Consider the following 21,857-nt stretch of genomic DNA (forward strand, 5'->3'; position numbering starts at 1 on the left):
ATATGAGGCCCTTCTTTCTACAGGTTACATGTAGTTCATGAACAGACTAGGCCTGCTTAGTCAAACCAAGGAAAACTAGTGTCTAGTCTGCCACCCACTTACTTAAGAGTTGCCAGCTCAGATGCTTTAGGGAATTTTAGAGAAAATGCAAGTAAGAGGCAACATGATACAAGTTTATAAAATTATGCATGGCATGGAAAAGGGGGATAGTGAAAAGTTTTTATTGGTCTCTTATAACGCTAGGTAAAAGTTAAATGTGCTTTTGAACTGCTAAATTGGCAGAAGCTGGGACAGAGCAACAGGAGCTCACCCCGTTGCGTGAATTCGAACCACCACCCTTCCAGTCAGCAAGCCCAAGGGGCCCAGTGGTTTAGACCACAGCACCACCTGCGTCCCTCATAACACTAGAACTCGTGGACATCCAATGAAGCTGAAAGTTGGAAGAATCAGGACAGATAAAAGAAAGGACTTTTTCATGCAGCACATAGTTAAACTATGGAACTATGCTCCCACTGGACACGTAGAAGGCCACCAACTTAGTTGGCTTTAAAAGGCTATTACACAAATTCATGGAGGAGTGGGCTATCAATGGCTACTAGCCATGATGGTTGGAGGCAGTAATGCTTCTGCATGACAGTCGCTGGAAACTGCAGCAGAGAAGAGTTCTCTTGTGGTCAGATCCTACTTGAGGGCTTCCCACAGGCATCTGGTTGGCCACTGTATGGAGCAGAGGGGCAACAAAACCTCTATAATACAATTTCACCCAGTTTAACAACTATTTCTAAGGGTGCAGTCTTATGCTGAAGATCTACCACCTGGGGTGAAATCAAAGGTTTCTTGTGTTAGCTTGTGGGCTCCCACCCCTTATTATGCATACAGTTTATTTCGTTGTCAATTTGCATGGTTTTGTTTTGTTTTCCTTTCTCAACCAGATCATTTATGTTGCATGGCGGAGTATATCAGATTTGCTGGTTAGGTGGCATAGTTGAGTTTCCTTCTTGTATACTTGCACATGATGGGCTGTATCATAAAGGGTTCTCTGCATGAATCTGCTTTCTACTGGAGTGGTAACAGACAGGTTTCTTATTAGGCTTTTTCTCATCTTCAGCCCTAGTGACCAGCTCCCTCCCCCTCCCTGCTCTTCTGCGGTCCCCCCTCCCTGAAATCTAATAACTGGTGGAGCTGGCAGGATTTCAGCTAGTAATGAATCTTCAGTGCTGTTAAGGAAACTGAAAAAAACAATGGGAATGGTGGGTGGGTAAGGAAACTCTGAGAAACACTTGAGAGAAAATAAAGCTGTCTTTAGTGATCCGTAAGGCAACAGAGCTGTAAACAATGTTATTTTTAAAAAATGCCAACAGGTCAATGTAAATACTTTAAGATGTTATGTCTGTCACCCTAGGTGTGCAGAAGGATATTTTGGACAACCTTTAAAACCAGGGGGATCGTGCCAGCCTTGCCAGTGTAATGACAACCTCGACTTCTCCATTCCTGGCAGCTGTGACAGCTTGTCTGGAGCTTGTCTGATATGTAAGCCAGGTACAACAGGCCAATACTGTGAGAAGTGTGCTGATGGGTATTTCGGAGATGCTGTTGATGTAAAGAACTGTCAACGTAAGTCTTGGAATCCTGCTTCTCCTGTCAGAATGCATTCATTCCCTATGGGCATAAGTGCATGACGGTCTGTCAAATAGGACATGCATTTATTTTCATGGTATTATGTACAGTAAGTGTCACATTATCCAAAATGTGGTTACTTCAGATTTCCTTACTTGCTATCTAGATTCAGGGTCATTCTTTGTTTGTTTATTTATTATTGTGGTTCTATCACTTGCGCACAGCATTTTACATATTAAAAGAGGGCAGGTGCCACCAGCACCCTTTTTTCATCTGAACTTCAGATTATACCAAGGGTGGGGAACTGGATCCAGTCCATTCACCCTGCCACACATTTGATAAGTGAGCTGGTTTGACAGTTGGGTTGTCATGATGACGTTGTGGGACCCATTTTTACCCTTGCGGAAAGTCAACTTTATTAGGGTGTCCTGTTGTCCCTGTTACGGCCTTCCTTCATCTCTGGACAGGGCTTGCTCCCTTACCAGTCTTGTTTCAAATTGCCTGCTATAGGAGAATAAAAACTAGGAGCCCTGGAGAGGAACCGCAGAATTCTTCCCTGCCGCTTCTGCTTTCTTAGGCCAGACTAAATGAGATGATGATAAACAAGGGTATGAAAATAACAGCACTGTGTTGAGCTTGCCCTCTTCATAAGATTGAATATAGCTAGCCTCATGTCATGACATCATTTGGCTAAGTGTTTCTCTCCCCTGTCTGCGGCAACCAATTATATGGAGCAAGAGGAAGAAAATGCGCAACACAATGATGATCTTGTCATATGCACACAGGCACATGCAGCAGCCTTATATTCTTCCTGTTCTCCCCCTAGTCAAGCTGGCCACAGGTTTGGGGTTTAGGAGAACCTTTCTATGTACCTTGTAGCTGGTGGACAAAAGGTTGCATTATGCATATTGAGGAGGAAATGAAGGTAAAGGCTGCCCTTTTCTTGCCAATTCCTTTCGCATATTTCTTCTGCCCTTATGTCAGGCATCCTCAGACTTGGCCCTCCAGATGTTTTGGGACTACAACTCTCATCATCCCTAGCTACAGGACCAGTGGTCAGGGATGATGGGAATTGTAGTCCCAAAACAACTGGAGGGCCGAGTTTGAGGATGCCTGCCTTATGTTCAGTGTCTGTCACAGTGCATGACTAATCAGAAGGATGTCACCACTTGTTTTAAAAAAGAGATTGTGCAATAGTTCTGGTTTGTTGTTCCCACTGAGTGACTCATTTGGTGTAAAGGTAGGATATATATTTCTTTTATTTATCTAGGTATTTAATTTACAGCTGTACCTTGGAAGTCAAATGGAATCCGTTCCAGAAGTCTGCTCAACTTCCAAAATGTTCGGAAATCAAAGCACAGCTTCTGATTGGCTGCAGGAACCTCCTGCAGCCAATCAGAAGCTGTGGAGGTCCTGTCAGATGTTCGGGTTTCAAAGAACGTTCACAAACCAGAACACTCACTTCCAGGTTTGCGGTGTTCGGGAGCCAAAACATCCAAGTACCAAGGTATTCAGGATCCGAGGTACAACTGTATTTAGACTGAGGGTTCCCACCCTGGTTTGTGGACCACCAGTGGTCCACAAGCTTTATTCAGGTGGTTCACAGCATGACTGTGAAGAACACTTACCATTTGAGTTCTATAAAATTCTGGAGAATTCAAATTGTAATACAACGTAAGAAACAAAAGAAGCAATAGAAATACAATTAAAAATAATACAGTATCTAGCACAGCACATCACAATTCCTACAATAAGGGGGGGGGGGAATAATTCAGTGGTCTGCTGAAGTCATCAGCAATTTTTAAGAGATCCATTGCAGGGGAGTTTGGGAATCGTTGATTTAGATAATTTCTTTACCGGTTTACAGTGAATCTTAAAATATCAAGTACAACATTGCAAAGAACAGATCTTTGCAAATGAATATCAAATACAAAAGTGCAATAAATGTCCATGGTTTAAAGTAGCATAATTAAAATTTATCATATGTTCAGAACCGGAGCAGGAAACCTGTTTTTAAAAAATTGTATTAAATGAAAGTAATTTGGTTTGATTTGTAATAATTTGGAAAATTAATTTGGAAAAAAATTGGAGGAAAATTGAAACAGCATATCCTTTTAAAAGGAACACTACAAGTAAAAAGCAAATACTGTACAAAAATACGGTAACAATTCCGTGTGTTAAGGCATTATTGGCTAAGCAAGATAACTGAAATGGAAGCTATGCCAACACTTCCTTCTGCAGTAGCATCTCCCAAAACACATCCTTAGCACCTCACCTTCACCCGTTCTCACCAACCATATACATAACACAGTGAATCCCCCGCTGACCACTTGGCACAGAACATCTGATCTACAAAGAATCCCCTGGCAGCATTAAATATAATTTTCAACCAGCTCATTCATGGATCTCCAAGGCAATACAGTGCCATGCAAACATAGCCACTCCTTGTCTTCCATCTAGGTAGAGTCTTCTGTGGATCAATTCAGTCTCTTGCACTAATCAGATTTTCATAAGATTTCCCCACCACCACCACTTCTGCACATTTGGGATTTTTACAGGTTCCAATTTCAGCAGCTGCATTGGAGTTGATTAATAATTCATTGGTGCGGTGCCTCGTGACTTGCTCTTTAAGGCTGTCATTTAAAAAGCAGCGGATTTGAAAAATCAAACTATGAGCAGAATTGAAACTCCCATTGCTGTGCTTCTTTCCTTGAGGCATTGACATGGCTGAAACTTTGAACATTTCCTCTACAGAGACAGCTGTATAGGAGGCTCTGTGTGGAGCGAAAATATACAATATATACCAAAAAAAACCCATTAAAATAGATAGCTTTTTAATGTATATTTATATTATTTGCTTTTTGTCATTAGCTGAGTTCATAGTAGAACTTCTCAGTATATTAATGTTCTTGTGCTTGCAGTTACCGCAAATTTATTTCTCCTCCTATTACAACTAGGCTTTCTTTTTTGCATATTTCTTGGGCAGGCTTCCATGAAGTTTGCCCCGAAGCTGTGAAATCAGAGGGACTGTGCCTATGCTTTGTTGCTTTCAATTTTTCCTTTTCATTAAAGAATCAACTTCGTGATTGAAAACTTGCAAAGCAAGAGTCTTGCTCTCAAAATACTGTGGTTTTTTCCCCTCCCTTTCCCTTCTTTCCTTCCTGCTGGGGTCATTTACATTAGTCAGTTCAATTGGCAGCTCAGTTTTGTTACCAGCCCTGTTATTCCTAAACATTATTTTTAAGAAACAAAAATGTAAAATAAAAGAATCAAACTAGTAGCCCATATCTTTTTGTACATTATTTCACAACTGGCTTTTAGTTATGGAAACATCACAAGATTCATACAGCTGAAAGTTGCATGGTCTTCAAGGCAGATTAAAAAAAGAAAAGAAAGTAAAGCCCTAATGACTGTACATTCTGTATAATCGGAGGCACAGCTAAATGGTTTAGGGGAACTGTCTGGAGGGGAGAGGCACCCACCACCCAGTAGGAAGTGGCCAAAGGAAATACTGGATGGATGTGCATTGAAACCCATGAGGTGTGTCCTTGGAGTAATCCATTGCAGGGATTACTGGACCACAGCATTGCCTGGCTTTCCCAGGGGTGTATTTATATTATTAAAATTGTCCTGTGATCATAAGTCACATAATCTGGTACTAAAATTCCATTATCTGTGCAGGCAATGACTTTTTCATGCAGAATGTGTAGCCTGGCACCTGCCATTAAATACAGAAGAAGCCACCAGTGACCTGGTATGCCAGGATCGTATGCTCATGGCAGGGTTCTAGTTGCATGGTTCTGAGTCAATTAAAAATGGGAGAGGGCAGTGGCACTCATCTTTCTCTCGTGTGGCTAATTGTAGACCAAGAACAGAGTTACTGTGTGTGTGTGTGTGTGTGTGTGTGTGTGTGTGTGTGTGTACCCATACACGCACACACACACACACACACACACACACAATAAAAGCGGAGTTCATTTTGTTTCATGTACATATCATAGCGTGCCAGCATGCATTACATTATGACACCCTTTCTTATTTCTGTGTAGCTTGTCGTTGCCATCTCAATGGCTCCTTTTCAGAGACTTGCAGCTCTAAGACTGGGCAGTGTGACTGCAGACCCAACGTGGTGGGCCGTAGATGTGATGAGTGTAAGGTAAGCCATAAGAACTGATCCATCCTTATTGCTTTCCCTCCCCTTTCTATGTGTTATATTATAACGACTCTTTTTTGTTGTTCAAATAAAATGTTGAGGGTGGTTTTGGGCTTAGAACTAAGGATGCTAACTGCCTTTGATATGTGTCTCAGAATTTATTTCTAAGGCTTTCTGGAATCATTATTGGTGCTAATTGGAACATGTTGTTTGTGGTGCACAGAATCTATCCCCTTTTAAAACTTAAGTCAAACAGAATAAATGTACACCATGAATAGTTAATATCTTTTTATGTATATAAAGGAAGATTTTAGTTCTTTGCAAAACAAAAAACAAAAACTGACATACTAGTTACATGAAAAAAGAAAGAAAGAAAATGGGCGGAACACACCCCTTTTGCATTGTTGCGTCATGATTCACATGTTTGTTTTTTTGAATTTTATAAACAAATACAGAAGGGCCTCTCAGAAAGAAAACATAAGGAACAACCCTCTTGGCTTCTAGAATTATCATTCAGTGCAGTTGTGGACTCAATGTCCATTTGCTTTTGTTTTTTAAAAAAGAGGTTAGGTCGGTTACCTGTTTTCTGACCACTCATCTCACACCTTGATCACAATGATTATGTCAGTGTTTACAACAATAAAGCAAACCTTCAAAGCATTTGAAATGAACGATTTGAAATGAGTGAAACAGGTTGGCCCAATAAATGGGTAAGGCTGTCCAGAAAAATAGGGAAGTGATTCTGTGCTGTGGTGATCTGTGGAACTTCAAAGGCTTCTCCTGAAAGATTATTTTACTTCTCTCCTGTGTGAATTAGAGCACTTTAACTTTCTACGGGGGAAATTACAATACAAAGCCATTAAGAAACCTAGAAAAAAAATGTCAGCAGTAAAAAACTGGGATTTGAAAAGTAACATGATCATCTCAATAGCAATCTCAGGATAGGATTCCATTTTTAATGGCTTTTTAATCCAACAGAAGGAAAGCAATTTTTATCAGTTCTTTCTACCCACTGTGTCACCCTCTATGCCTGTTCTGGAGGGTCCCCCAACCTTCTGAAACAGATTTTCAGGGGTGCAACGGGCTGCAGGGTGAGATGGAGTTGGTGGAAATTGCCTCTCCCTTACATTGGCAGAGGTGACCACCGGGTCAAAAGTTCTTGCATGAGCGAAGGAGCACAATTGGATTCAACCCCCATTATGATCATGTTTGGCATTAGCTCATTTACTAGATATGGATGTGTTTACATTACTGGAGCATTATCGGTTGTAGTTTAGAGCAAAGTTTACTGGACTTTATAAGATGTGCATATGATAGTTTTAAGTATAAAACAAAAGGCCATTGAATTTATGTAATCGTTAGTTGGTTCAGTTTAATTCCATATGTACACTAAGAAAACCAAATTGTTTGGTGTACAAATATTTATAATAGACTTCTTGCTCTTTCTCTCTCTTCTAACCTTTTCTTGTACAACTTTGTTTTCTAACTTGTTTTCCCTCTCTTTCTCTTCAAAAGCCTGGTTATGTTTGGGTTCCAGAAAAGCAATTCTGTACACCATGTGGATGCAATCCTCTAGGATCCATGTCACTAAACTGTGATGTGTCAGGGAGATGTATCTGTAAATCAGGATTCGCTGGTAAACGATGTGAGCTGAGCAGACAGGTGTATATCCAGAAGGAAAAGCCATTACCGGCTCAGCAAATCAGAGCACCTCATCAGAGATGGGGCTACTCCAGTGCAAGTGGGTGCCCGAGAGGTGCTTTCAAACCTGCCTCTTTGGTAATCAAAAAGACCATGTACAGCATGCATTGCATTCTAGCATGTGTCTGTGTTGTGTTACACTAACAGTGCAGTAGAAGCAAACCATTTAGAAAACAGTCAGTGTTCTCGCAACATCAAAACATTGTCTGGTACAATATGCGCTAGAGAATAAATCCCATTGAAATTTCTGGGATTTACCGTAGTTGAAGTTCAGGACCCATGCTATTGCAGTGTGATGCATCAGGCAATTGAGGTAATTAATGAGGGGGATATCTGAGAAAAAAATAAATTTTGAATACTGACTTTTCAGATAAGTAAGAATCAAGTTACAAAGGAACTTGGATAATATTAGTAACCCGCATAACCTAAGTTATTGTGATTACTTGAATTCACCTAAAGTAATGTTCTCAGGTAACTCTCTATACGGAGTTACTTATAGCGGTACCAGTTAGTTGAATCCAGAGCATAGTAATTAACACGAAATGTATCACACTTATTAGATAATTCACCATCTCAGTAAGAAAATAGTTAACAAAGCATAATTTTATATGTGAATTTGTAGTTCTCCTCACTGGTGCACTGCAGCCACTGACCCAACTTCTTAAGTTAATTGTGGGTTAAGCAGATAATTTTATCTAAAATGGAATTTGATTTTCTGCCTTTCCCCTTATAAACAGGATTTACTTTTCCTATGAAACTGGTGATTTAGAGGGCGGGTGCTTGCTGGTTTAATTGCATGAGTTGAGGCATTCCTTTCTGTTCTTAGTGAGAGATACGATGCTATAGTACTAGTCATAATATACAGTGGTGAAATGGTGGATAAATTGCATGTTTATTGCAGTTACTTGGCTTTGCATGGGGAAGCAACTTTAGCCTCTGCGCCTGTAATCTGAACAAGGCCCGCTGATCCCATACTGAAGTAGGGATAACTGAAGCTTATGTATTGAACAGAACCTTGCTCTGAGGTACTTTCTGAACAGGCAGGGTTGGTGGACTAAGGACCTCTCATTTAACTGGTAGACTTATGGGGCTGAATTTAGGCCAGGACTTTCCAATGGTTGAGCCCTAAAAAAGATTCCAAAGGCACAAATTGGGATTTGTGAGCATGCTTGGATCAATGATGTTGCACTAATAGTTGCTGCTAATACAGGTTCATGGTGATACAGGTTCAACAGAAAATCTTTGCCGTTCTATGCCATACAGCAGCATTGCAAGGAGGGATGTCGTCTGCAGAGATGGGAAAAGAGAGGCATTTCCCTATCTCATTTTGAATGTTCACAGTTGGCCTCCACATCATCTAAAGGCCTCAGAGGCCACATAAGCTAAACTCTGCAAGGCAGAATAATGGCTGTATGTGTCCTATGGAAAAGTGATAGCCGCCACATTAAATCAAAAGCCCTGTGGTAGCCCAAATGAGGACTCTTCTGTTAGCTCATCCTTTGTTATTAGACACATCAGGAGTGCATATTAAAAGTTGCTTTTGCAAGGTGCTCCATTAGAGCAGAACCAAGTTCAGAATTTAGAATGCTTGGTGTTACACTATACTGGTTCCTTAATGAGGACCAATGAATCAAATTTCAAATTAACTTTGGAGCTTCCAGAGTTGTCTTTCTTTGTATTTCAGATGTTGGTATCTTATTCATTTCAGACTTCAAGCGTGAACTTGGGTAAATTGGGCTACAAGGAGAGGTGCCAGATTTGAACCTTCCTATTTGTTTTAATCTCTTAGGACTTAAACAAACTGGCTCATTCACATCCATTGACCCTTCAAGAGTCAGTGCTTCTCACACACTTTTTTCCTTTAGCATTGCTTGCTATTTTTATTTCTGCTAAATGATTTCCCTCTGTCTACTGTGACAGCCTGGAACCTTTGGCGTACAGTCATCCAGAGGCTGTGTTCCTTGCAACTGTAATTCATTTGGATCCAAATCTTTTGACTGTGATGAGACTGGACAGTGCCATTGCCAGCCAGGTGTTGGAGGAAAGAAGTGTGACCGCTGTGCTCATGGATTTTATGGCTTTGAAGAAGGAGGATGCACCCGTAAGTATAGATCATCAACTTTCATTTAATAGATGGGGAGCTTTCCTTTTTATTATGTGTGTGAGGAGAAAGACTTCTTTCAGGCCCAGCACTACATCTGAGTTCATCACATTCTGTTTCTCTGGGATGTAACTCTAGGGGAATTTTTTTTAAATGCAAGTTAGTTTTTGTTTTGTTTTTTGTTTAAAAAAATTACATGTAGCAAAATGCTCAAAGCTGGCATATCTTTTTTTTTCTAATGTCCATAAACCATCCGCAATGAAGAGAACACAAGCAAAGCAAGCATTATGCTCTAAAGACAAGGAGAATTACAAATGTCTAAGGTTAAAGCCAAAATATGCACTTTGCATTTCTTTTAAACACACACACACACCAGGATAGATTTATTCTAGTAACCAATTCCATCGTGTGTGGCTTGTGTAAGAAGTGTTCTTCCTTAGAAGAGGCCCATGCAAAATATCTTAATAGTGAATGCAGGGTGAGATAATCATACATGGAGAAGCAGTTTCTTAAATAATCTGATCCCAAGCCACACGTTTTGCATTTAGAAGGTTACAGGTTTGATCCATGGCACCTTCAGATAGGACTGGGGAAAGGGTGCTGGCTGAAAATCTGGAGAGCCACTGCTCATCAGTTTTACTGGGCTGGGTGAACCAATGATAGGGTTTGGCATAAAATGATGTTCCTGTTGTACAATTTTCCCTTGCAATATGTTATTTTTTTACAAATGATAAGCATTTGACTTGGAGCTACCTAGAGATAAATGTAGCAACCCAGAGCTAGGTCAAACAAGTAGAATATAATGGGTGCAAAAGTCTAGCTTTACATACCGCATTTCAAACCAGCAGGTATAGTCTAGCTGCATATCTTTTCTGTTTCCACATGACACATCAGAGGGTAAATGCAAGAGGAAAATATTTCTTACCAATTTCTGGGAGATGCAAGTTAATCTATGCAAAATGTACCACAGAAATGGAGCCTAAGCAGTACCAGGTGAAACTGATGGAAATAATAAATTGTCAACTTAAATGAAAAAATATAATCACATGAAAGTACCTCAGTTCTTTTAAACAATCCTGTCAGTAAAAAAAAAAAAATTGCAACTCTATGTGGCACCTACTTTGTGTATTTGTGTTCATTGTGGAGCTCAATAAGAAAGAAAAGAAAATGGCAGTTCATTCTCTCTTCCACATGGTTACCTCTCTCCACACACCACCTCTTGCTCTAAGTGCTTCACACTTCCCAAAGCACACTCTCTTACATCGTCCTTTAAGTCATTCATCTTCAACTGGTGGTGCAATGGAGTTGCAACTTTCTGTAAGGTGGTTTGTGCCAGCAGCCTCATGGTTCCTAATTTATTTATTTGTTTATTAAAAAAACTTTCAGCAGCAAACCAAAATCTCAGAAGTAAGATTCTCTGTCACATGATAGGCACATGTCTGAATTTGTCCAGTTTCTGATCTGTTTGAGTCCTCCAAGAAAGAAAATGGTCCAATAGCTACCTCGAGGGTAGAGAACTTGTGGCTCTCCAAATGTTGTGATTCGAGGACCCGATCCCCGCTTGGGGAATAAAGACACGTGGACACAGAATGTAAGGTTAATGGGTAAGGTAAAGGCCACAGCTTTATTGATTACAGCATGTGAGACGGTATTGGCTTAGGCATTGGACCACGGAACATTAGACTCCACCCACTCGTAGAGGGGTGAGTCTGAGGAGGGGTTAACCACCAGTAGGGGAAACCTGTTGATGCTAATCCAACTATAGGCTCTCTTCCTGATGTCACCAAGGGTCGTGCCATGACCCCCCGCAACACTGGCATCGGACAGGATCCACGACCACCAGATTCCTTTAGCGGAATACCCAAAATTGTCGGGGAAGGCGATGGCCACACCTTGCCCCCCGAAACACCAACAACACATTCCAATAACCTAACCGCCACCCAAGCCAAAAGGCTCGCCGCGAATACCCTCCCAGTTGCAACCAATCCCTAAGACTATTGGATATGTTAGCCAGCCATATGTTGTTTCCGCGATCTGAAAGATGAACACCGTCATCCCGGAATAGGGTCTGGTTGCCAATCTGGATATCATCATGAGATATAACTAGGCCATTCATAAAACACACTTTGCGCGCTACCGCGCGATTCAAGAATTTCCTGGATTTCTCAAAGGCCATAATGTTTTCGCACCGCACCAAACCTTTCTCTTCAAGAGAGAGGACCAGAACAGGGTTGTTCTGGGAAATAAGGCAGCCAACTCATCCAAGACCTTTCTCATGTTTCACAACAAGTCCACACTCTCCCTGCTAGCCAGGTCGCTCTCACCCGGCTGGATGATTAGAATGTTAGGGGGGCCCAACAGCGCAGCTTTTGCCTTCAGCAGTGGCATGAGTTCTTGCCAACGCATGCCCCTTCTTGACAACCAGGAAACTCGCACCCACAATGGGAGCCCCAGATTAGGCATGAAGCCGGAACTTGACTCGAAGAAAATGTGTGTGCAATGGTGGGGATCGCTGGCGCGGCTGCGTTTGAGCAGCAAGCCATGCCCCCATCGAGCTTCCCTATTGGGTGCCCAACTGGGGAGGGGCGTGGCGCCAGCCCTGGAGGCTTTGCTGGACTTCAACTTCCTTCAGCCTCTTGCCAGCATGGCCATTGGTCAGTGATAATGAAAATTCTAGCCTACAACATCAGGACGACCAAAGTTTCCCTGTCACTTGACTACATGATGGCAAGTCAGAGAGACGGAGGGGCGGGGATAATTAAAAGTGGTTCTCATCTTAACTGATGAGGTTAGAAATGGGTCATAGGTCTAGGAAGACTGCAGTCCACTGAATTAGACTTTTTATTTGGTGAGCAGGAGTAAGGAGCATACAGATAACATCAAATCTGGGTTCCTTTACTTTTCCATTTAGCTACTGGCAAAGCTAAAGTGACAGTGTTTCTACTCTGTCCCCCACCTTTCCTTTCAGCAAGAAACTTTAGCCAAAGGCATCATTCTCCCAGTAGCTGACCTAGAAAATTGGGGAAATATTCACAATGCAGAGAGAGCCTCCTGAAGTCCACAAATGTGAGCTTTCCTGTGTGCTACTGGATCTTTGTATGTTAATTTGTTCCCATTAAAAAAAAACCCCGGACTAAAACTTTTGTGTGTGTGGCAACATTGCTTCCCTTGGGTCTGAAGCCATCTCTCCATAGGACACATTCATCCTCATGGGACCTGCAATATCAGTATGACCTATATGAGTAGCGAAAAGATTTCTCAGTCTAAGATACAATAGTCAATGGAGCAACTTCCATAGGGAAATTGTGGGTGCACACAAGTTGCTGAATTGGGCAGAATTGCTGAAAAGGGTAACATTAAGCCCATCTGAGGAATGATTATTTCATCCTTAGTTTGAAGCATTCAAATGATGCAATTACACAGGTCAGCTTATATTCCTTAATAGTGTGTGATTGATAGAAAGCCTTCCCATTTAAGTCTTAATCCTTTTCTCTTTCCTCAGCAATTCATATGAGCTACTCTTCATTAAAAACTTAAAGCCAGAAACTCCTACCCCTGCATTTTATGCAATAAAGTATTTATTCTTCCTGGCCTTCAGACTCTTTACATTTGCACTACTCTGGAGTGCCTGATCTGTGTCATGGGTGTGTGATGATGCCCAGTCCTACTCACTCAGAAGAGTGTTGAATGGGACTTGCAAGGAAGTAGGCATAGGATATTAAATCAGATTCTGGATCATCTGGCCCAGGATTATCTACTCTAGCTTTCTGTCTCCAATGTCTAAGACAACAAGGTATTTACCACCACCACCCTTCTTCCCACCAACACCCACAAAAAAGAAAGCCTCTTCTTAACTATAGATATCAGGAATTGAACCTGGAAATTCATCTATACGCTTGGATTGCAATACTGAACTATATTCCTTACCTGTTCTGCTTAAGTGTAGCAGTGGCCTAAAGGATATTAAATGTGATTTCAATCCATTCCGTCTATGAACTAGCAAAAAAGCAACATTCTGGGCAGATGAATATTTCCTAAAAGTTGTACAGATTGCATGCTGAACCACGGCTCTGTGCTATTGTGTTCCCTTACAAGAAGAGTCGATCTATAAAGACATGTTTATTGTTGTGTAAAAGTTTAAACATGTCAGCACTTGGTAAGGGTAAGAGGTCAACTTTTGGATTCACGGAAGAGAAAACTTGAAATGAAAAACAAATGGTAACTGTAGTCTTAAGGCTCTTAGCACAAATGGGGATGGAACGAGAACATAGTGAATGATCTTTGTGATTTGTCATTTTTTGCAGCAGTTGCAGGTTTGGAAAGCTGTTTTCTTTTGTGAAAACTTTCTGCAACTGATACCTGATTTATTCCAGAATGTCTAGCTCTGGCTCCTTCATTCTAAAATGTCGCATTTTCAATCATACTATGGTAGAAATGAATGATGTACTAATTTGTGTTTACATTTTCACCATAAATTGTGCTCTAGCACACACACATGCATAAGATATCAATGTCACACAAATGAGACGTCAGTGTGGCAGATGCAATGGATAAAAATTATAGGAGGGCACTTACAGAGCCCCACATCTCTTTGGGTTTCCCATTCTCTTTAGTAGTTGTATGCACTCTGGGTTACTCTGATGAAGACCCTGAAATGAAATTCCTGGATTTAGCTAACGTTTAATTTGAGACCCAAATCAGCACATCATAACCACTTTAAAACCAGCAACTCAAAAGAATTCTATTTTACAGGAGGGGAATGGGGAAACCCGGAAGACTTTCTGAGTAAAAGAAAAGTCATTTAATCTTCTTAGCTTTTTTGCTCTGAAGAAAAAAAAGTTGAATAATTATATAGTATCATAAGTACAGGGACAAATGGTGAATATGAGTTCCACAGAAAAAAGAAATTGGTCTTGATCCAGATATGGTCTTGTACATTGATGGGCTGAATGCTTGCTGGTGTACATAAGGATTATCTTCCCTTCCTCTGTCAAGCAGATGGACACTGCTGTCAGTTTTGTGAGAAGAGAATCATAGAATCGCAGAGTTGGAAGGGACTCTAAGGGTCATCCAGTTCAACCCCCTGCATTGCAGGAATCTCAACTAAATCATACATGACAGATGGTCATCCAACCTCTGCTTAAAAGGCTCCAAGGAAAGAGAGTCCACCACCTCTCGTGGGAGTCCATTCTACAGTCGAGCATCTCTTAGCCACAGAAATTGCTTCATTTCCACTACATCAGCCATTTTAACAAGGGAAGAACCCCCTTATGGGACTGGTGCCATTACATCTCTGAAATGAAATATGATAGAAAGAAATGTCATTTGGCATAATAAATCTGGCAGATATATAGCAAAACAGGGGGGAAAGCAGAGTATTGACATTTGAAGACCAAAGATGTGCAAGAGATATAAAGAGAGTCTGTTTCTACTTTTAATGAATTCTGGAATTTCATTTTCTAGTACGTTGTAGGGGGCAGAGGAAAGAGCAGCATAATGGCTTACCAGTTAATCTTTTTAATTAAAGACAATGATACTGATGTCTGAAAACCCTGAGAAAAGCCAAATGCCTTCAGACTGCTTAAGAATATTCCAAGGAGATACACAAACTTCCATTAATTCAATGCTACCTCAAAACTGCATCCAGCAAGCAACTCTCCATTCAGAGAGAAGACAGCATGATATGAGGGTGCACTATACTATTAGATTTTCAAAGCCAGCTGGGTCTCTAGTTGATTCATGGTTGAGACCCTGTATTTAAATGAGATGGGGAATCTTGATTGGAATTCTGGCCTCTCTTTTTAAAAAAATAAAAATAAATATTTTTAATGCAGCCAAGAATAAGTGGAGGGTTTGGATAGTCACTAGGGAGCTTCTTTTCTTCATACCATTTTTACAGTATGAATATTGCCTCCCCCCAAACTGATACTTGCTTCAATAGGCAAAGCTTATGAGCAGGACAAAAGTTAAATAGAATGACCCCATTCTAGCAAGCCGCTTCCATCTTTCCAGGACCAAATAAGTTACCCTAGCACAGGTGGGCACCCTATGGGTCTCAGAAGCCCTCAGTGCAGCCCACTATCGGTGTCCAAGAAACCCACCATATTTCAATGTTTGCTACCTGCCACATGGTTTTATTTTTACTACAGATGTGTTTGCTGCCCCAGGCTCCTTTGGAGAGGAACTATGGGGTATATAAATTGAATGAATGAATTCATTATTGTGAAGGAGGATGCACAGTCATGTCTGTGCACCATGTTTTTCATGTAAATCACACTGCCATCAAAAAAATATTGACAGACAAGGGAGTGCAGTTGTGTTGGGAAGGGTGATGTACATGTTCTGCACCCCATGTAAATCACAATGGAGGGGGTGGGAGTGTGCGCTCCAGTCACATCCACTGGCATACGGCCCTTGACTGACCACTTACCACCACCCTTGGCTCTCAGAAGTAAAAAGGTTTGCTCAGTCCTGATAGCATTTATCTAAAATTGTGTTTCATACGCTGATAGATGTGGCAAGTGATGGCTCTGTAAAGTCTCAGGCAGGCATTTCATGATGTAGGCACATATACATAGTTCATGGTTGGAACTCTACCGCTTTTGTTTTTATTATTTCTATATCAGACCCAACTGGGTACATGACTTTGGCTCAGTTTTCATCTCTCCAGTCCATAGTTAGATGCACCCACCACAGATAAATTATTATTACTATTAATTCATTTCTGGACCAGTCTTTACCACCCATGGGGAGCACATAACATACAACCATAAAACACGATAGAGTTGATGAACAAAACAATAAAACGAAACATCACAGTACAGTATAAAAACCTAAGATTTTGGACAACTGACATTACGATGACAGAATCTGCTTTCTTCAGATATTTTAAGCAATGTGCTTCATGTTGTCTTTCTCTTCATCTTCCCCATGAAGGTTGTGAGTGTGCCCATCTTGGTAATAATTGTGATCCACACACTGGCCGTTGCATTTGCCCTCCCAATACTGTAGGACAGAGGTGTGATAAATGTGCACCAAATCACTGGGGTCATGACATTATCAGCGGGTGCAAGGTGAGTGAACCTGTATTTTATCTGTGTGTTTCTTTGCTTTCCATGTGGTAAACTACTGTCTTTGGAACCAAAAACACAGTGGGAGTTTTCTAAAGAATCATAGAATTGAAGTTCTCTTTTGTGAGCATTGGCATTGGCCCAGATGACAGGATGTGCTATATTTGAATTGGAGCTGCATCTTTCAGAAGACAAAGTGTTCGAACTCCACATGTACCTTATTTCAGCTGTTGTGTACTGAAGTCAGAAGGACAGTCTGTCCAAATTTGGATATAATTTTATCCCTTTTCACAAAACAAAGGCGAAGTGAGCCTAAGGATAACTCAGACGGCTTTGTATTGTGTCTGACAAAGCTTTCTTTGTTCCAAGCACAATTTTAATAGAATTCTGAGTGTCATTCAAGGATACCAGTCTTCATGAGCAGTATTAGAATTGCAGTTGGTATTACATTGTCCCAATTAAAAACTGAAGCCAAAGATACAATAGATGCCCTATCTGAGTTACAGGATCAATTGTGGATCTCCTAAATAATATTTCATTTGGTACTCAACCCAATTTACGTATGAGGATAGATTGGAATTGTCTCCATGTATACTACCCTGAGCTCTGTGAAAGAAGATTGATGCAAATGTGATAAAATAAAATAAAATGAAGGATCCATGGTACTACCATGCGTAGGCGCTAGGATCTGTCTAAGCCTTTTATCATTGATTTGACTGTGGACTTGTTGACACTTCTGCTTGCCCCATACCTAGAAAGTATGGTTTTCCACTTGCCCCACGCTTCCTAGGCATGGATCCAAACAGTTTTCTGTTTGCCCCACTGCTTTCCACGAGAAAACCCGCTCTTCACTGAATCATACCAAACATCAATCCACAGGGAAACTGATTGACATTTGCTCTGATTCAGCAGTAAAGATCAAGTTTTTCTGAGGGAAAGTGGTGGGACAAGCAGAAGTCTGGATGAGCCGTGTGTAAAGTATTTTCTTTTGTCTCTCTTGAGCTAACTGGTCTGGTGAATACCATGATGGCTTTGGATGTCATTCACCTCCTACCTCTGCCATAAGTTCACTGTGTGACCTCAGGCAAGTTAGTTTCTCTCACTTCCAGGTCCCGCTCATTATGTAAGAATCAAAATTACCGTCTCTTAGAGATATATTGGAAATGGACATTATAAAGACTAAAATCACCACATATCAAGCGTGTGTACAAATGATCATTAATGGGAACATGAAGAGGCCTAACTTAACATTGTGGTAGTTTCTTTCAGTGTAGGCAAGCAATCAAATGCCACAGTGCTCTCTCTTAAAAGGCTGTTTTTCATGGCCATTCAAACCAGTTAACTAATGCAGAATAATTTATTTTCTTTTTGAGTTGTAAAGCTCCTCTCACAAAACCTCTGCCTTTCTTCACCACACAGATCACCAGGCTTCTGCAAACCAGCTTAATAGGGGTTGAGGACCTCTGTTTCAGCTCTGGGATCTCTTCTATCTATCCTCGCCTTGTCTATTATATGAGTGCATTAGTATGGCAGCTGCCACAGCACTCTCTAAATTAATAATGATATGTCAGCCAAGTCTTCCCTTTTAACGCATGGCAACTAATTTCTCTAAGGCAAGGTGCGATTGCCCCCTCTCCACTTGAGCTTTTAGTGGAGCCGATTTCAGAGCCCATCATAACTCACTGGCAGGGGAAGATTGCGTGAAGCTTCCTCCTTGCAAAACAAACATTACATTTGATTGTAATTTACTCTGCATATGGTGAACAATTTGCCCAGTAGGCATTATCCTCTGGCATCACTTACTGTGCAGGCTTCCTGCTCCAAATAGGCTTTAATTCTTAGACTACACAGAAGCCTGCCAGGCAATTCTTAACTGTTAGTGGTCCCAGATACATACAATCCAGAATTTGGCTGCCATATATACTGAGCGAAATAGAGGTTTGGAACACATCTTATGATTTCAACTTGAGGTGTTGCCAATTATCTCTCTGATGGGGTTTCAGTGTGAATCATAACCTACTGCATTTCTAGCAACTTTTTTCAAAGCCTTCCAGCTCTACTTTTTCATCTTTAACAAGAGTGCCTGTGGCTGCTGTTGTACTCTTGCTTGTTCATATAAGTCACAATTCTTGATACAACATTCCTCTTATGCATGTGTCCAAATAGAATATATTTCTGCTAGTACCACAACAACACCAGTGAGCATTTTCTAGTGTATATTGGTTGGGTAATATACGTATTAATTTGCTGACTCTGTAAATTTTTATCCCTCCTAGTTTCCATTCATAAAAGAATTTTACAGTTGCAAACTATAGTAATAACAAATGTGAGCAGACCAGACCTGAAAGTAACAAGTAACAAACTGCTGTTTTAAATTAATCTAAGGTATCCAAATTTAGGATCAGCTCTGAGGTGATTAGTATCATTATTGTAGATTTGAAATGTAAGTTCAATACAGAATTAACATTGTGATCCTTACTCCCAAATGCCTTTTCAACTTCTCTGCAAACTGGACAAAGATTCCAGGACAGAAGGAATCCTTTCTGGGTTTGCAAAAGTTGTTTCTTTGATTTGATTGAAGACTTGCTCCAAAACATTATGCAGGCATTGATTCACTAGTGGAATTTATCGGACCTTAGTTTTCGTGCAGGCTTTGTGATCCTGTGAGGTTTATTTTAGCACCCTACCACATTTGTTTGTTTGTTTAAACATTCATCAACTGCCTTTTGAGTCAAACAAGCCCCACCCCCATACCAATCCATGTACTTTTAAAAAATGTCCTTCAAGTGACAAAATACCTAAGAAATGAATCCAATATGTGTGGATTCTTTACCTGCACAAAATAGTTGCCTAGTCTATTGATGTAAATATGTTGGCAATTGGCGATAGTTTCAGTTGTTCTTGTGGGAGTTGTTTTTCTCCAGTTAAAGATGAAAGTCTTTAACATAGAATCAATAAATTTTCTTAAGGAACATCTCCTCTTCTCTTTAGGCTTGTGACTGCAGTCCAGCTGGATCTCTCAGTTTCCAGTGCAACCCTGACACTGGCTGCTGTTTCTGCCGCCCAGAATTCTCTGGGGATAAATGCACTGAATGCAGGCTGGGATATCGCAATTACCCACAGTGCACTGCCTGTGAATGCCTGGCAGCAGGGACTGAGCCACACACTTGTGATTCAGAAATGGAAAAATGTTCATGTTCTGATCATACAGGACAATGCACCTGCAAGGTAAGAGAAGAAATATTAGTCACCAAATATTTTATCTTTGTCTCTGTGTTCTCCACTATAGCATATTTCATTTGGCTCAAATTGGTAGACAGCTGCTGATTAAATAATAGCGAGTGTCTTCTACCAGGTCACACACTCACAGCCTGAACCCCTCAGCAGTAAGCCTCATTTATTTCAGTGTTTTTTAATTCCAAGTAAATAGGCATAAAGTGTGCAACCTTTTTTACACTTGTGTTTGATGAACTTGAGTGCACATGATTAGAACAAGGCTGCTTGTCTTGACTTGCTGCATGGTTTCCAGCAAGAACAGGCCATCAGTTATCCTGAAACAGCAGGTCCTGAACTCCATTTTTTGTGCTATACATTCAAGGGCTGAAGGAAGCAAGACAGAAATCCCTGATCTATCTAGGTCAGGCGTAGGCAAACTCAGCCCTCCAGATGTTTTAGGACTACAATTCCCATCATCCCTGGCCACTGGTCCTGTTAGCTAGGGATGATGGAAGTTGTGGTCCCAAAACACCTGGAGGGCCAAGTTTGCCTATGCCTGATCTAGGTTTCTTGATCTACCTTTCTCTCATCCTTCAATAATTGACCAGTAGTGGGGCTGTTATATCTGGTGACTAGAGTTCATAGCTCCTTAGTTGTTGGCCTCCCTGACTTCATGGGATCTACCTACCCCTATCCCAAAGCAAGAGACCATTCCACATTTCTTTCCCCTAGGAGCCAGTGGGATAAACAGACCAAGTGCAGGAATGGAATAATGTACAGAAAAGTTGGTACTGAGGTGGGATAGCTGAGAATTGGCCACTAGAGAATGGCTTGCTCTCCTAAGATCACTTAAAATTAACTACTTGGAGAAAGATTTAGGAAGCTGCAGGAGAGAGAGAAAATAAGTGGACATCTCCCCACCTCTGAGGAAACCCACAATTCTTCTCTAGTTTGGATTTCAGACTGAACAGGAGAAAAAAGGGGGGGGGGGCTTGTAAAGGATCACTAATCTTCGAGGCCAGCTTAAATGAGCCTTTAAAATTATTTTCCAAGCCTGTCTCTGGAGAGCTTTGCTAGGCACCTTTAGTGATCACCTGCAATGGTGCAACACAGAGAAGTCCTGTTCAGACTGACAGCATGCACAGAATGTGGCACATACACTTGCCCCTATCCAAATTAGTCATGCTTCAAGCGTCAAAACATTAACAGGTCAAATTAGCTTTGACTATTTTATTCCCATTGAACCAGGGCCATTGAGTTACAGGGGTCACCAACCTTTTTGGTGCAATGGGCACACATTTAGAATTTTGAAAGAGAGAAGTGGGTGCCACCCTCTCTGTGTGGCACTGAGAGCTCAACATTTGAAGCAGCTACAGTGTTGGACGTTGTAATGAAAATCGCCCTTAAAGCACATGGGAATTCCAACTTTGTGTAGCTGTTGTTGTTGTAGGATAATGAACCTGAGATGATAGCATCTTGACTTGCACTGGATCAATAGGCTGCAAAATCATCTTAAATCCAAGTTCATTGTCTTAATTGACTTGTATATGGTGCCCTGAGGTTTGCTCTTTTAATCAACAATGTATAGAATTAACATCATACCCACTAAAATGAATTGTGCATGCATGCGTACGCACGCATACACACACACACATTTGCCAGGACAATTTCTCATGGATTGTAGAAAACTTTAATACTTTAGTACTTTTCTTCAGCATGGTCAGCCTGTGTTAAAACACTGCTGGAATATATTCACAATTGTTTCTCATTCTTAAGGCACAATTCATTGACTGTTTGTTTACTTTTAGCCTCATTGACTTTAATGTAACTACCCCATTGTAAATGATCATTACGTTGCCCTATTTATTTATATGGTTAAATGATGTGTAAAAACAGTTAAAGAAGAACATAAGAGCAGCCCTGCTTGATCAAACCAAAAGTCCATCTAGTCTAGAATCCTATTTGCCGCTGTACCCAAATATATTTCTGAAAAGCCCAC

At 40.9% G+C, this 21,857-nt stretch overlaps 1 protein-coding gene across 13 annotated transcripts in view; it reads left to right on the top strand.

Annotated features, from left to right (window-relative positions):
* The window catches only part of LAMA2 (laminin subunit alpha 2), a 365,130-nt gene that overhangs the window by 219,773 nt on the left and 123,500 nt on the right, over nt 1–21,857 (top strand). For 7 of the 13 annotated variants that reach the window (XM_083498017.1, XM_083498006.1, XM_083498008.1 and 4 more), the window contains 5 exons: nt 1,403–1,614; nt 5,667–5,773; nt 9,392–9,572; nt 16,509–16,645; nt 19,634–19,870. In XM_083498017.1, coding sequence (XP_083354143.1) covers nt 1,403–1,614; nt 5,667–5,773; nt 9,392–9,572; nt 16,509–16,645; nt 19,634–19,870 — 874 coding nt within the window. Of the gene's footprint in view, nt 1–1,402; nt 1,615–5,666; nt 5,774–7,285; nt 7,550–9,391; nt 9,573–16,508; nt 16,646–19,633; nt 19,871–21,857 lie in introns of all 13 variants that reach the window. The other 6 variants (XM_083498005.1, XM_083498010.1, XM_083498012.1 and 3 more) reach the window with 1 other exon arrangement.

This window comes from Podarcis liolepis (genome assembly GCF_965112155.1).
Source record: "Podarcis liolepis genome assembly, chromosome: 3".
NCBI classification, from domain to species: Eukaryota; Metazoa; Chordata; class Lepidosauria; order Squamata; family Lacertidae; genus Podarcis; species Podarcis liolepis.